Source organism: Lolium rigidum, chromosome 6 (genome assembly GCF_022539505.1).
Source record: "Lolium rigidum isolate FL_2022 chromosome 6, APGP_CSIRO_Lrig_0.1, whole genome shotgun sequence".
Lineage (NCBI taxonomy): Eukaryota > Viridiplantae > Streptophyta > Magnoliopsida > Poales > Poaceae > Lolium > Lolium rigidum.
The window spans coordinates 300,421,840-300,435,889 of record NC_061513.1 but is presented as its reverse complement, the minus strand read 5'-3'; the positions used below and the strand labels follow the sequence as shown (position 1 = coordinate 300,435,889).

The 14,050-nt window shown below is 42.3% G+C and overlaps 1 protein-coding gene and 3 long non-coding RNA genes across 4 annotated transcripts; all 4 read left to right on the top strand.

Annotated features, from left to right (window-relative positions):
• Positions 1-796: 796 nt before the first annotated feature.
• LOC124659558 lies at positions 797-3,009 on the top strand. The gene is made up of 3 exons (XR_006989619.1): positions 797-934; positions 2,752-2,839; positions 2,947-3,009. It is a non-coding gene; the product is annotated as an uncharacterized LOC124659558 (long non-coding RNA).
• A 1,373-nt stretch (positions 3,010-4,382) lies between these two features.
• On the top strand, positions 4,383-6,266 carry LOC124659560. The gene is made up of 3 exons (XR_006989621.1): positions 4,383-4,444; positions 4,692-4,835; positions 6,175-6,266. It is a non-coding gene; the product is annotated as an uncharacterized LOC124659560 (long non-coding RNA).
• Positions 6,267-10,053: 3,787 nt separating this feature from the next.
• On the top strand, positions 10,054-11,605 carry LOC124664459 (multiple C2 and transmembrane domain-containing protein 1-like). Its single transcript, XM_047201975.1, has 5 exons — positions 10,054-10,098; positions 10,209-10,213; positions 10,434-10,683; positions 10,962-11,099; positions 11,243-11,605. The coding sequence occupies exons 1-5, from the start codon at positions 10,054-10,056 to the stop codon at positions 11,603-11,605; spliced, it is 801 nt and encodes a 266-aa protein (XP_047057931.1).
• LOC124659557 lies at positions 11,605-12,448 on the top strand. The gene is made up of 3 exons (XR_006989618.1): positions 11,605-11,660; positions 11,771-11,860; positions 12,329-12,448. It is a non-coding gene; the product is annotated as an uncharacterized LOC124659557 (long non-coding RNA).
• Positions 12,449-14,050: the final 1,602 nt, after the last annotated feature.

Genomic DNA, 14,050 nt, shown 5'->3' with positions numbered 1-14,050 from the left:
GCATTTCCAAACTGAAGGAGAGGGTTGCCAGAGGAGGAGATCGTACACAGTTGCATAAACCACCAGTGGAAGGTGTCATACCAGAGGTGAATCAAGCACTTCTTTTATTGAGATGCTGGTATGATACTTGGTAATTTGGGCTTTGGCTGACGAGTACTGCTAGCATAGTTCACCATAACATAAAATCGTGATTATTTAGCTCTGTGTAATCAACTCAGTTCCCTATTAGAATTGCAACGCAGGGATGGGGAATTCATTTGGGCACTTGTGTGCTAACATATGCAATTGAATTTACATGACAGGTCATGCGTGGGTTGAAAATGCAGACTATGATGAATCCATGGTCCAACTCTATTTGCTGCTCCTTTGCTCTCACCTCACCCTTGCATGACATTGGTTCGCAACACTACATCATCAGTGCATCCCTGATGATTTTTGTTCTTGGGCAACGACCATTGAGGGAGAGGGTTGCTAGATGAGAAGATCCTACACAACTGCATAAAGAGCTAGTGGAAGAAGTCATACCAGAGGTGAACCAAGCATGTTATTACTCCCTCTGTACATAAATAAGTGACTCAATTTTTTCTAGATACAGATGAAACTAGATGCATTTTAGTTATAGGTACCTCCGTATCTACAAAAAGTTGAGTCAATTATTTTTTAGAACGGAGGGAGTATTTGCTTACACATATGCAAATCTTAGGTGTTGAGGTTAGATGTGCACTTGTCTGGTTCCATAAGCTGCATTTGAAACATGCTAATCATATCATTGCTCATTGATGGTTGCAGATGGAGCCACACATGAAGTCTTAGGGACCGAAACTTCATCGACGGAGTTTGGTGCAAGAAGATGTACATCCAACACTGTTGGATAGTAACGATGCCGATCCCATGCAAGAGGATTTGCTGAATGGAATATACCCACACAGCTGATGTAAGTCATACTATACTATGATGAAATTTATGTGGCTATTGTCGCCTCTAAGAGGATTCGCACATGGAGCCACATAGCTGAAGGAAATCTGGAGCTTTATGCTCTTTTTTTGATTCAATAGAATGTGGCTGCAATAAGATGATGGTTTAGGTTTAGTTTTAGTTATTTATGTTTCCTCTGGAGTTGCATTTAGTAGAGCTGAACTATTTTCAAATATGAAGTGTTGATTCTTATGCCATGAGTGTGTTCTTTCAGCTGGATTGTTTTTGGCATTTGTGATGGACAAAAAATAGAACTTCAGTCTTTCTATTCTTGTTTCCTTTTGCTCTTCTTCAGTGGAGATTTGCTATATGAACTGTTTCTTATTGTTTTTAGTTAGTTTCTTTTGTTGTTGATCTGCTGGGAGTCCTTTAAAATTTCTTTTATGCTTCCTGATGTTAAGTTGGGGATCAACATCATTTTGGATTTAAAGCATACGGTTTTGATAATGTAGTACACTTTGGAAACATTATGCTTATAATCCAAAGATAATTCAGCATTGAACAATGACATGGTAGATAACTGCTACTTGGCTAGTAGTTGATTTCATCCTACTAGTACTCACAAACAGCAACTGGTTAAGTATTTCTATATCCTCTTTCTCTGTTTTTCCGAACTAACACCCCCACATCACACTTTAATTCAAATAAGGTGAAAATAGCCCTATCTTGGTATCTTTGCAATTCCTTCATCATAATACTTGGATCTTTTAGTGTTCCATTTTTCTCTTTTTCAGGTTTGGTCTTACCATTTTTTTTCAGTTTTGGTGGTCATTTGCGTCTCATTTCATTGAAAAGATAGGGCTTTTTACAAGCCTCCTAGGAGGTGCGTTACAGGGAGTCTAAAATAGAAAACTAATGGACATCCCAAGTCGTTGGCAGGGCAGCACGCAGGCCTAAGGCACCGGCTTGAGCCCGTAGGGATGCTTCTTCCTTGATGTTGGCCATCAGGTTGGTGATAGACGGGTGGGTTCCCTCAAACACGCAGCCGTTTCTGTGCTTCCATAGCATCCAGGGTAACAGTAGTGCTGTTGACCCGAGGCCCTTGCGCAGAGTCTTGGGCGTTGCCAGTTTCGCGGCCGGCAGCCAGGTGAAGATGGAATCGTCGGAGTCATGCGGTATGCGACAGGATAGGCGTAGCCAGGCCAATGTGTCATGCCAGATTTGCTTTGCAAATGGGCAATCTATGAGCAGATGGCGCATGGTTTCGGGCGCCTGGTCGCATAGATATATGTTATCATTACCTTTGCTTATAAAGTTGAATTTAGCAAAGATTTACCATTTTCTTGAAGTGCTAATGCTTAGGCCTTTTGAATGTTGGTTCTTCAGCCAGACCGTTTTGTGCATTTGTGATGGACAAAAATAGAGCTCCAGTCTTTCTCTATCTTTGCTACCATTTGCTCTTTTGCATTAGAAATTTGCTCTGGGAGCTGATTCTTATGGTGTCTAATTTTTTCTTTTGTGTTTGGGCTGCTGGGAGTCTTCTAAGATTTTTGTTTATGCCTCCTTATGTTAAGTTGGGGATCTCCAGCTTTTTGAATTAAAAGCATAATGTTTTCCCAATGTGTACCTCTTTTTGGTCGTATAATCTTTTGTTTATGTATTGCACTTGGCATCAATGCAGCAATTGCTTTTCTTATTGGATTTACAACCTTCATGATTGCTGATCTGTTTGTAAACGCACTAGCTCTTTTAACAATCGGTTGGTTTGTTCTAATAAGTCTTATTTTTCCTTTCTCTACATTACCCGCCTTTCTGATTTGTTGTTTCTTATTGCAGCTGGCCATCACATGGAAGTGTGGTCTTCTATGACAACATCATTCATGTCTTCCTCTGCTCTAGCCTTGACATCGCGTGCAAGTACGAGGTGATATACAAGTCCGAGATATGGAAACCAAAGACTGTTTCATTTGCTCATTTGTGTTTGTGGATGAACACTCCACTCTATATCTCACATGTGTGTGTGTTTTGCAGGACAATGATGCACCATTGTAGCCCACCACTTGTTGTTTGCACGGTCATACACTGGCAGTGGCATAGATGGTGTCCTGGTGCAATCAGGGCTACAATCAGTCTCAGGTGAGCTCCTCTTCTCTGCTCTGAGATATGTCCATCATGCCATGGCATTCTAGGGATATGGTTTGCATAGGTAGTGTCAGGGCTCAGTCCTGATGTGTACCATCTTGTGTCATCGATATACCCTGTTTATTTTCCTTCATGTAAGAAGAACTGGTGCCGTTTAATGCTTTCAACTCTATTCACCGTGCCGTTTAACTGGTGCTAGCATGTTTGAGGGTAACAGGGAACGCCTATTGAGATTAGTTTCATAATAACAACTTTTTTTACTTGGAAAAGCTTCGAGATGCGGCAGTATTTTTGCACTTGAAATATTACTGTAATCCTCCAATTTCACAACGGATGGATGCATTGTTGTGTAAAAGCTGCTATTACTGACAGGAATGTGGTTAGGTACTTGTTGCTAGGTAACTTGTGATTGTCTAATCTTCATATGATTCTCTACTTACAGGAAAAGATGTAAATGAGCACACAATACATGAGTTTTGCATTGCCTTGTGTGGTTCATGAATTATTCTTTTGCTGCTCATGTGTGATAGATGAGATGGTCGAGGTCATGTGTTAAGAAGTTGTTTTGTTTGCTTGAATTAGTTGAGAATCGGAGACTGAAATTCTGTTGATGCTTTCGTTATTGTTGGTTGTCCCTGATACGACATATAACATGCATGTGTGGTGCCATGAGTTGATTTCTACTCCATTAATAATGCTCTAAATACCAGTATATGCATTTCCGTGCAACTGACTTGTAGCCTGTGAATTTTTTGGTGTGCAACCAATCTCTGTTTGGTACAAGATGTATCTTTTATTTATGGGTGTCATTTCATGTAGTACATCAGGCCTAATATAATTTCAATGGGAGAGTAACACATACATATATACTATCCCTGTAAGCAAATTAGGATTCTAGTTGCTTATATATTTTGTCTGCAAATTTTTTTTTGCTGGAAGTTAACCTGTGTCTTAACCACTCGCTGATGTGTGACATCAGCGAGCAATGGTCTTCTTCTACGTCTACGTGTTTTGTGTGAGCTTTGGTTTCGCCGGTTATCTCCTGTAGGTGCCTGTTCTGTGCTCCGGGGATTAAGATGTTGATATGATACTTGGCAATCTAGGTTTTGGCTGATGAGTATTGCTCTGGTTCCTGATATTTAGGATTAGGAGGTGTTCCATTTAGTTTTGGCTGATGTGCATCTGTGGTTATCTCGTTATGTCCAACTCTATCGGCTGCTCCTTTGCTCTCACCTCGCCCTTGCATGACGCTGGTTCGCAACACTACATCTTCAGTGCATCCCCGACGATTTTTGTTCTTGGGCGATGACCATTGAGGGAGAGGGTTGCTTGATGAGAAGATCCTACACAACTGCATAAAGAGCTAGTGGAAGAAGTCATACCAGAGGTGAACCAAGCATGTTATTACTCCCTCTGTCCATAAATAAGTGACTCAATTTTGTCTAAATACAGATGAAACTAGATGCATTTTAGTTATAGGTACCTCCGTATCTACAAAAAGTTGAGTCAATTATTTTTAGAACGGAGGGAGTATTTGCTTACACATATGCAAATCTTAGGTGTTGAGGCTTGTCTGGTTCCGTAAGCTGCATTTGAAACATGCAAATCATATCATTGCTCGTTGTTTGTTGCAGATGGAGCCACACAGGAAGTCTTAGGGACCGAAACTTCATCGATGGAGTTGGTGCAAGAAGATATACATCCAACAATGGTGGATAGTAACGATGCCGATCCCATGCACGAGGATTTGCTGAATGAAATATACCCACACAGCTGATGTAAGTCATACTATACTATGATGAACTTTATGTGGCTATTGTCGCCTCTAAGAGGACTCGCACATGGAGCCACATAGCTGAACGAAATCTGGAGCTTTATGCTTTTTTTGATTCAATAGAATTTGGTTGCAATAAGATGATGGTTTAGGTTTAGTTTTTCTGTATTTATGTTTCCTGTGGAGTTGCATTTAGTAGAGCTGAACCATTTTCTAATATGAAGTGTTGATTCTTATGCCATGAGTGTGTTCTTTCAGCTGGATTGTTTTTGGCATTTGCGATGGACAAAAAATAGAACTTCAGTCTTTCTATTCTTGTTTCCTTTTGCTCTTCTTCAGTGGAGATTTGCTATATGAACTGTTTCTTATTGTTTTTAGTTAGTTTCTTTTGTTGTTGGTCTGCTGGGAGTCCTTTAAGCTCTCGTTTATGCTTCCTGATGTTAAGTTGGGGATCAAAAGCATTTTGGATTAAAAGCATACAGTTTTGATAATGTAGTACACTTTGGAAACATTATGCTTATAATCCAAAGATAATTCACCATTGAACAATGACATGGTAGATAACTGCTACTTGGCTAGTTCTCGCAAACAACAACTGGTTAAGTATTTCTATATCCTCTTTCTCTTTTTTTCCAAACTAACACCCCCACATCACACTTTAATTCAAATAAGGTGAAAAAAGCCTTGTCTTGGTATCTTTGCAATTCCTTCATCATAATACTTGGATCTTTTGGTGTTCCATTATTCTCTTTTTTCAGTTTTTGTGTATATATGTTACCATTACCTTTGCTTATAAAGTTGAATTTAGTAGAGTTGATAATGGTTAAAGATTTACCATTTTCTTGAAGTGCTAATGCTTAGGCCTTTTGAATGTTTGTTCTTCAGCCGGACCGTTTCGTGCATTTGTGATGGACAAAAATAGAGCTCCAGTCTTTCTCTATCTTTGCTACCATTTGCTCTTTTGCATTAGTTTGCTCTGGGAGCTGATTCTTATGGTGTCTAATGTTTTCTTTTGTGTTTGGGCTGCTGGGACTAGGAGTCCTGTAAGATTTTGGTTTATGCCTCCTAATGTTAAGTTGGGGATCTCCAGCTTTTTGAATTAAAAGCATAATGTTTTCCCAATGTGTACCTCTTTGTTGGTCCTATAATCTTTTGTTTATGTATTGCACTTGGCATCAATGCAGCAATTGCTTGCTTTATTGGATTTACAACCTTCATGATTGCTGATCTGTTTGTAAACGCACTAGCTCTTATAGCAACCGGGTGGTATGTTATAATAAGTCTCCTTTTTTTCCCTTTCTCTACATTGCCTGCCTTTCTAATTTGTTGTTTCTTATTTGCAGCTGGCCATCACATGGAAGTGTGGTCTTCTATGACAACATCATTCATGTCTTCCTCTGCTCTAGCGTTGACATCGCGTGCAAGTACGAGGTGATATACAAGTAGGTATGGAAACCAAAGACTTTTTCATTTGCTCATTTGTGTTTGTGGATGAACTCTCCACTATATATCTCACATGTGTGTGTGTGTTTTGTAGGACAATGATGCACCATTGTAACCCACCACTTGTTGTTTGCACGGTCATACACTGACAGTGGCATGGATGGTGTCCTAGTGCAATCAGTGCTACAATCAGTCTCAGGTGAGATGCTCGTCTCTGCTCTGAGATATGTCTATCATGCCATGGCATTCTAGGAATATGGTTTGCGTAGGTAGGGTGTGTTTGGTTTGGTTCCCTAAGTAGCCCTGCCAAAAAAATGGTTGCCTATCAAGTTGTGGTCATTGTTTGGTTTATAGCCAAAATGTTGGCTGCCAATGCATGTCCACCTCTCTCACTCTCACTCACCTCTCTCACTCACAGATTCTTGCCCAAAAAATTGGCAGCCAACTCTTGCCAAATATTTGGTAGGGCTGGGGTGGGCACCAACCAAACACACCCGTAGTGTCAGGGCTCATTTCTCATGTGTGCCATCTTGTGTCATTGATATACCCTGTTTATTTTCCTTCATGTAAGAAGAAGCAAGAGATTAATGTTTTCAGCTCTATTCACCGTGCCGTTTAACTGGTGCTAGCATGCTTGAGAGTAACAGCGAACGCCTATTGAGAGTAACAGCGAACGCCTATTCAGGTAAGGTTCATGAATTATTCTTTTGCAGCCCCTGTGTGATAGATGAGATGGTCGAGATTATGTGTTAAGAAGTTGTTTTGTTTGCCTGAGTTAGTTGAGAATCCGAGACTGAAATTTTGTTGATGCTTTCGTTATTGTTGTTGTCCCTGATCCGACATATAACATGTATGTGTGGTGCCATGAGTTGATTTCTACTCCATTAATAATGGTCTAAATACCAGTATATGTATTTCTGTGCAACTAACTTGTTGCCTGTGAATTTTTTGGTGTGCAACCAATCTCTGTTTGGTACAAGATGTATCTATTATTTCTGGGTGTTATTTCATGTAGTACAGCAGGCCTAATATAATTTCAATGGGAGAGTAACACATACATATATACTTTCCCTGTAAGCAAATTAGGATTCTAGTTGCTTATATATTTTGTGTGCAATATTGTTTTTTTGCTGGAAGTTAACCTGTGTCTTAACTACTTGCTGATGTGTGACATCAGTGAGCAAGGGTCTTCCTCTACGTCTACGTGTTTTGGGTGAGCTTCTGCTTTGCCGTTTATCTCCTCTAGATGCATGTTCTGTGCTCCGGGGATTAAGATGTTGATATGATACTTGGAAATCTTGGTTTTGGCTGATGAGTATTGCTCTGGTTCCTGATATTTAGGATTAGGAGGTGTTCCATTTAGTTTTGGCTGATGTGCATCTGTGGTTATCTCGTTATGCTGCTGCTGAGGTTTAGAATTTGCTACTAGTAGTAGTATTACCTGACCTGCTACTTGTCTTTGCTCAAATTCATGCTCTTGGGTAGTGTATCAATCATTATCTACACATATGCCTAAATGCCCAGTTTTGTGTATAAATAATTGTGTACTTGTGCATATGCATTCATTTTTAATTATTTTCATGTCAACGACATATTTTTTTCAAGCGGCTCCCTGTAATCGATTTTGTTCGGCAGGTTTTAAACACTGACATCCACTCGAGGCCTCTCTCAGATGGTGAATGTATCAAGGTATACTTGGCTCATTAACCAGCATGCATTTCTATCTCTACAGCATATCTAGCTAGAGTTAGTGAATCTATTATGCATGCATTGTATTCCCCTCTGTCTCTATATGATCTGTTATAAATACACTCACTTTGGTTGCCTTGAGTCTACTAGTATTGCCTTGTAAATAAATTGATATTTGTGATGCTTATATATGCTATGTGGCATTCCAGGAACCAACCATCAGAAGATACACAGCCAGGTGGAGGGCTAGGCGGTGGCACTGAGCAAGGAGAGGACATACTGGCGTTTCAGCCGGAAGATGGTCTGCGGCCTCACTGACCTTGTTGCTGGGTCCACATGTGCTGGCCGCAGCCTCCTTCCACTGTCGGAGTTGTTTGCAGGTGGCGGTGTCTTGCTGTGACTTCGGTTTTGGACAGAGGAAATATCATTGATTCTGTTCATGTTGACGTTTTTGTTATGGCTGCAAGTTGAGAACCTGGTTGTATTTGCATGATGCATATCAAGTGCTCTCGTTGGTTCCATATGTGGGCTGATTCATACTTGTGATGCAAATACAATTCAAGCGCTCTTGTTAGCTTTTGGCGTTGTGATGTCTGAGTTCAGACTTTATGCTTGTGTATTCTTAAAATAATTGATTCTAGCAGTTAATTAGGGAATAAACCCTGCTTCTTTAGTTGGTTGCTCCTGAAGTGATGCTTCTGAACCGGTGCCTTTGAAGGCGACTGTTCCTCTTCTACATAAGGCTTGGTTACAATTAAGAAAGAACACACTTCAGACTATTTTGTTCATTGCGTCTTGTCTTTACAATTCTAGTTTTAACAATATTGCTCTTCAATTTTGCTGTGATCTAAGTGTCCGAAAATGCCAAAGTTCATGCTAGAAATTCAACTTTTTTATTGCTTAACTAGTTATTTCTCAAAATTTTCCATGTTTTTTCTTAGGAATTTGCTGCTAGAAGAAAAACAACCTAGATAGTCTATCTAGCCTAAACGTGAACGATAGTTGAGCTTCAACATCAACAACTGATGCCACCTCCAGGCTGTAGGTGATGGGAAATTTGCAACCAATCTGGAGCAAACATCTCGTGCAAATACGAATAGAGCTGGAGAATACTGAGTAGATAGCTAAGTACTAGTAGAGGGAGTAGATGGTGTTCATACACGGATGCCTGATGCGCCGAACTCATTTTCCCACATGGGGTTGATTAGCCCCCATCGATCCGTGTTCCTCCTCTCGCTAATAGACACAGCACATCCTTATTTTGTCTACCCTTTTTTACATCTCTTGGAACGAAACTTGTTAGATGAAGGGGAACCAATATTGATTTCCCAGTTGAGTTCCACCAAGATTATTTTGGTACCAACAAAGATCCATCAAGATTTTTTCGGTATGAAATAATAGGAAGTACAGTGCTAAACATGGAGGAAGTTTAGGGGATGGAGTAAATGGTTGGTTATCCAGCAGATCTCCAAAACAAACACGCACCAGATTTGCTTCTGGACAGTCAATAACCTATAAGGAAAGTAATCAGGGAGGAAGTTTAGGGGATGGAGTAAATCGTCGGTTAAAGTAACGAGGGAGGAAGTTTCAGAGGTGGAGTAAATGGTTGGTTAAAGTAACCAGGGAGGAAGTTTCAGAGGCTGAGTAAATGGTTTGTTGCCCACCTTTCCAAGGAGACCTATATCCCCTCGCTCTGAATGGACAATTACTTCTGCATGCAAGGAAATTGGTGATCCGGCTTAGCGATCCGTGGCACTTAGCATCAGCACCGTCCATCAACTCCCCAACAGGCACATCACAACGAGGAACCAAACTAGCAGCGAGGATCGAAAATGGAAAACTTCCCGCCCAGCGGTTGTCCCTCCAGAGAACCTCTATTTATACAAGTCCATGGTCACCCTGCCGCGCGTCGGCTATCGCGTGACTTGTGACTTCGGACTTTGGCGTCGGCGAGGAGAGGAGAGGAGAGGAGGCTCACCTGCTGCATCGGTGCCCCTACCGCCCTAGACGGCTCGTCCGCGAGGTCGATCTTTCCTCGACGATGCCCAGGTGTAAGCCTCGTGGAGGAAGCGCTCGGCGGCGAGAAGAGGATGAAGAAGCTGCACGCCAAGGACGTGCTGGAGTTCTTCAACCAGGTTTCTGTTCCATGAGCACACAATTGCTTATTTGCCACTGGTTTCTGTTCCATGTGTTATATATGCAATACATGAGCTTTGCATTGCCTTGGGTGGATGATGGTGTTCAGGTAAGGTACATGAATTATTCTTTTGCTGCTCCTGTGTGATAGATGAGATGGTCGAGGTCATGTGTTAAGAAGTTGTTTTGTTTGCTTGAGTTAGTTGAGAATCTGAGACTGAAATTTTGGGTAAATTGCATATTGCACTGTAGATTTTCATAGCTGCATGATACTGTGAATATTGACACTTATAAATTACCTCCTAGAACAGTGCCATTCACTGCGTCCTTGTAGGCGTACAGCCCAACCAGTTTGGAATGACAAGTTTGAGTTTGATGAGATTGCTGGTGGTGAATATCTGAAGATCAAATGCTATAATTTAGATACATTTAGTGATGACAGCATTGGTAGTGCAAGAGTAAATCTGGAGGGACTTCTAGATGGTGCTAGCCGAGATGTTTGGGTACCACTTGAAAAAGTAGATTCAGGAGAGATCAGGCTTGAAATAGAGCGAATACAAAATGATCAGAACGACAATCTGAAGGTATACATTCGTAATCATTCATTTTTTGTATTGTGATGAAAGAGTAGTACCATCTAAGGACCCTAGTAGGAATTTAAATTATGTTCAGTAAACTTTGTACTAAATCCCCGACACATTATGGATCGGAGGGAGTAGTAAACATGAAGCCATTCAACTACTAAGTTGTGTATCCTTGATTATTTTATTGTCAGGTAGCCTCATAAGTATGGTTTTCTTAGCGGATTGTTTTGTCAACTGGTTTGTGCATGTTGAACCTCAACTGTGCTTCGTTTTTTCAGAGATCAAGCAGTAAAGTTGAAGCTGGGTGGATTGAGCTAGTAATAATTGAAGCCAGGGATCTTGTTGCTGCTGATCTGAGAGGAACTAGTGATCCTTATGTCAGGGTGCATTATGGGAATAACAAGAAGCGAACCAAGGTTCGGTGATAAATCATGCTTGTATTTTTCGTCAATCAAGAAGTTCCATTATTTTGCTGATGAAACTGAATCCCCCAGTTCCTTGTAGAAAAAAAACTCTATCCCCAGCAACCAGATGAAACTGAACAATTCCTTCGATGCAGGTCATCTACAAGACACTGTCTCCGCAGTGGAACCAGACATTCGAGTTTGCGGAGACCGGAGAACCCCTGATCCTGCACGTCAAAGACCATAATGCGGTCCTTCCGACCGCCAGCATAGGCAACTGCACGGTCGAATACAGCATGCTCTCTCCGAACGAACCTGCCGATAAGTGGGTACCACTGCAAGGAGTGCGGAGCGGAGAGATCCATGTGAAGATTGTGCGGAGAGTTGCGGACTCAGGGAAGAAAACCAGCCTAGAGACAGATGTGTCGGCCCTTGGCAAAGGACACAATATATCAGGACAGGTGAGTCAATGCATTCTTGTCTCTGTGACATCCATTATTGTTTATATAAGTAGCTGACCTGAGCTCCATAATTTTACAGAGACGTTTAAAGAGTCGAAGACCAAAATTAATAGTAAGTTCTCTTTAATTCGTTTATCTTCTTTTGTTGTTTTTCTGATTGCAGTACTGAAACCTTTTAATGGAGATAATTGCTGTGCTAAAACATTGGTCTTACATCCCCAGGATAAAATAGAATTACAGGAATTCTCACTAGGCTCGTGTCCACCTACCTTGGGAGAACAGGGCATGCGCTGGATGACTTCAGGTGAACAGGTCAGTTGTCCATATAATGCAGTTTTGTCTGCAGTGCAGACCTATTTTAGTTTATTTGCTCATGGATCTTTGTCGAATCCAAAAATCATATCATGCCAGTGTATATTTAATTACTCAAACTTACCACTGACAGACTGAAAACTAATTTAGTGAAAAGGTTTATCTTTAGATCCATCAGTAGCATTAATGATGTCTTCAGTGATTCGTAAGTGAGAGGCTTAAAACCCATCTTATGTCCAAAGCCAAACATAAAGAGTAACTATATAGTGATTCTTATTATGATTATGTAATATTGTATGCACATACGAGGTGAGAATGAAGATACTATGTCGTTCATTCATGAAGTAGCCTTAGTTATTTTGAAAGATGTTATGTTCTAATTTGTAGGATGGGTACCAGGAAGCTGTATTTATTTACAGTACATTTATTGGGTGCACAACTTATACCTTTTTTTTTTGGAATGTGCAGCAAGTCATGACCTTGGGTTTTGACTGGGACAGCAAGGAGATGAGTGTAATGTTTATGGCGAAATTAGCAAAGCCACTAATGGGCACTGCTCGCGTTGTTATAAACAGCATCCACATCAAGGGAGATGTATGTCTTCTGCTCTCTCCATTGGTTATGCTCTTTCTAACCATTATATCTAACTTGAATGTAGAATATTTCCAACTTTGTTTAATGACACCAAGAGGCTTACTATTAGCATCAAGATGAAAAATGTGTTTTGTAAAGCCATTTGAAATTCTGAGTCATTGACATAGGAAATAAAGCTTTTGCATGCATTGAATTTATAAGCACTGGTTATTAGAGCAAAGACATGGTGTCTTGTATTGTTTCAGAGGGAACATTTTTTTGTGAAGCTTACTGGATTTTGTGTAATTTTTTTGTGTGACTGCAGCAGTTAACTTAAAACTGTTATCTGCTTTCGTCTTGACTACAATATATGTATATAACAAATCTAGCGTTCCGATGTTTCCAGATCATCCACGGGATGAGTAAGGCCGCCGACGCCAAGCCTTTGCGCAGCGGCATTGGCGTTTCTTGCCGAGCACGGAGCCACCAATCCATGAGCATGGGCTCATGATGTGGTGCCCTGGCAGTCATCCGGAGCCAAGCAAGCACCTCGTGCCAGACCTGCCGGGAGAAGGGGCACTCGAGCATGAGGTGTCGCATGGATTCGGGCGCCTGATCGCAAAGGAGGCATCTGGGGTGGTGAGGGAGACCATGTCGTGCTAGGCGCTCCGCGGTCCAGCATCTGTCAAGGTTTGCAAGCCAGTGGAGGAACTTGACCTTAGGCGGCGCCCATGACTTCCAAATAAGCTTCCAGGAGCAACAAGGCGTAGATCCGTGCAAGGTTGCAAGGTAGCATGAGTTGGCCGTGTAGGTGCCGGAGGCCGTCCACTTCCAAAGTAGCTGGTCGGGCAGGGTGCTGAGTGTGGTGCCTTGGATCATGCGCCAGAGCACCAAGTATTGCCCAATCTCGTGGATGCCGAGCAGCCCCTGGATGTCCGTAGCCCAGCTGTTCCCGGCCAAGCCTTCAGCGACCGTTCTGGTTTTGCGACGCCGCTTGGGGATGCACGCGTACAGGCATGGTGCGAGCTCCTTGACTGCCTTGCCGGCGATCCATCGATCCTCCCAGAATAACGCGTGCTGCCCATTCCCGATGCACATGATGGTGGAGGCGAAGAATAGTGCGTGCTCGACCGTCGAGAATTGGAGGTCAAGGCCACTCCGTAGCACGCGGGAGAGCCATAACCAACGCAGCCGCAAGGCGAGCCCAGCGCGCTCAATGTCTTGCACGCCGAGGCCCCCGTAGGAGATAGGACGGCAGACGCGCCTCCAGTTGACGTGGCAGTGCCCACCATTGGCAGCGGCGCGCCCAGCCCAGAGGAAGCCGCGTTTGATCTTTTCGATCAGCTTCAGGGTTTTCTTCGGCGGGGCGTAGGCGAGTAGCTGGTGAATGGGGATGGCGCTGAGGACGGACTTGACCATCGCGAGGCATCCAGGCTTGCTCATGAGCCCAGCTTTCCAGGTCGGTAGGCGACTGGCAATGCTGTCGACGATTGGCTGTAGTTGCGCAGCCGTCGGTCTTCTGAGCTTGAGCGGGATGCCAAGGTATGTGATTGGCAACTCCACGATCTGACAGGCGAGCTGCGCAAGCAGTGGCGCGGCATCGTCGTGGCTGCACCA

Coding starts and splice junctions, on each gene's coding strand:
- LOC124664459 (XM_047201975.1), top strand. CDS start 10,054: ATGAAGAAGCTGCACGCCAAGGACGTGCTGGAGTTCTTCAACCAG. Junction 10,684..10,961: donor ATCAGAACGACAATCTGAAG/GTATACATTCGT, acceptor TCGTTTTTTCAG/AGATCAAGCAGTAAAGTTGA. Junction 11,100..11,242: donor ATAACAAGAAGCGAACCAAG/GTTCGGTGATAA, acceptor CCTTCGATGCAG/GTCATCTACAAGACACTGTC.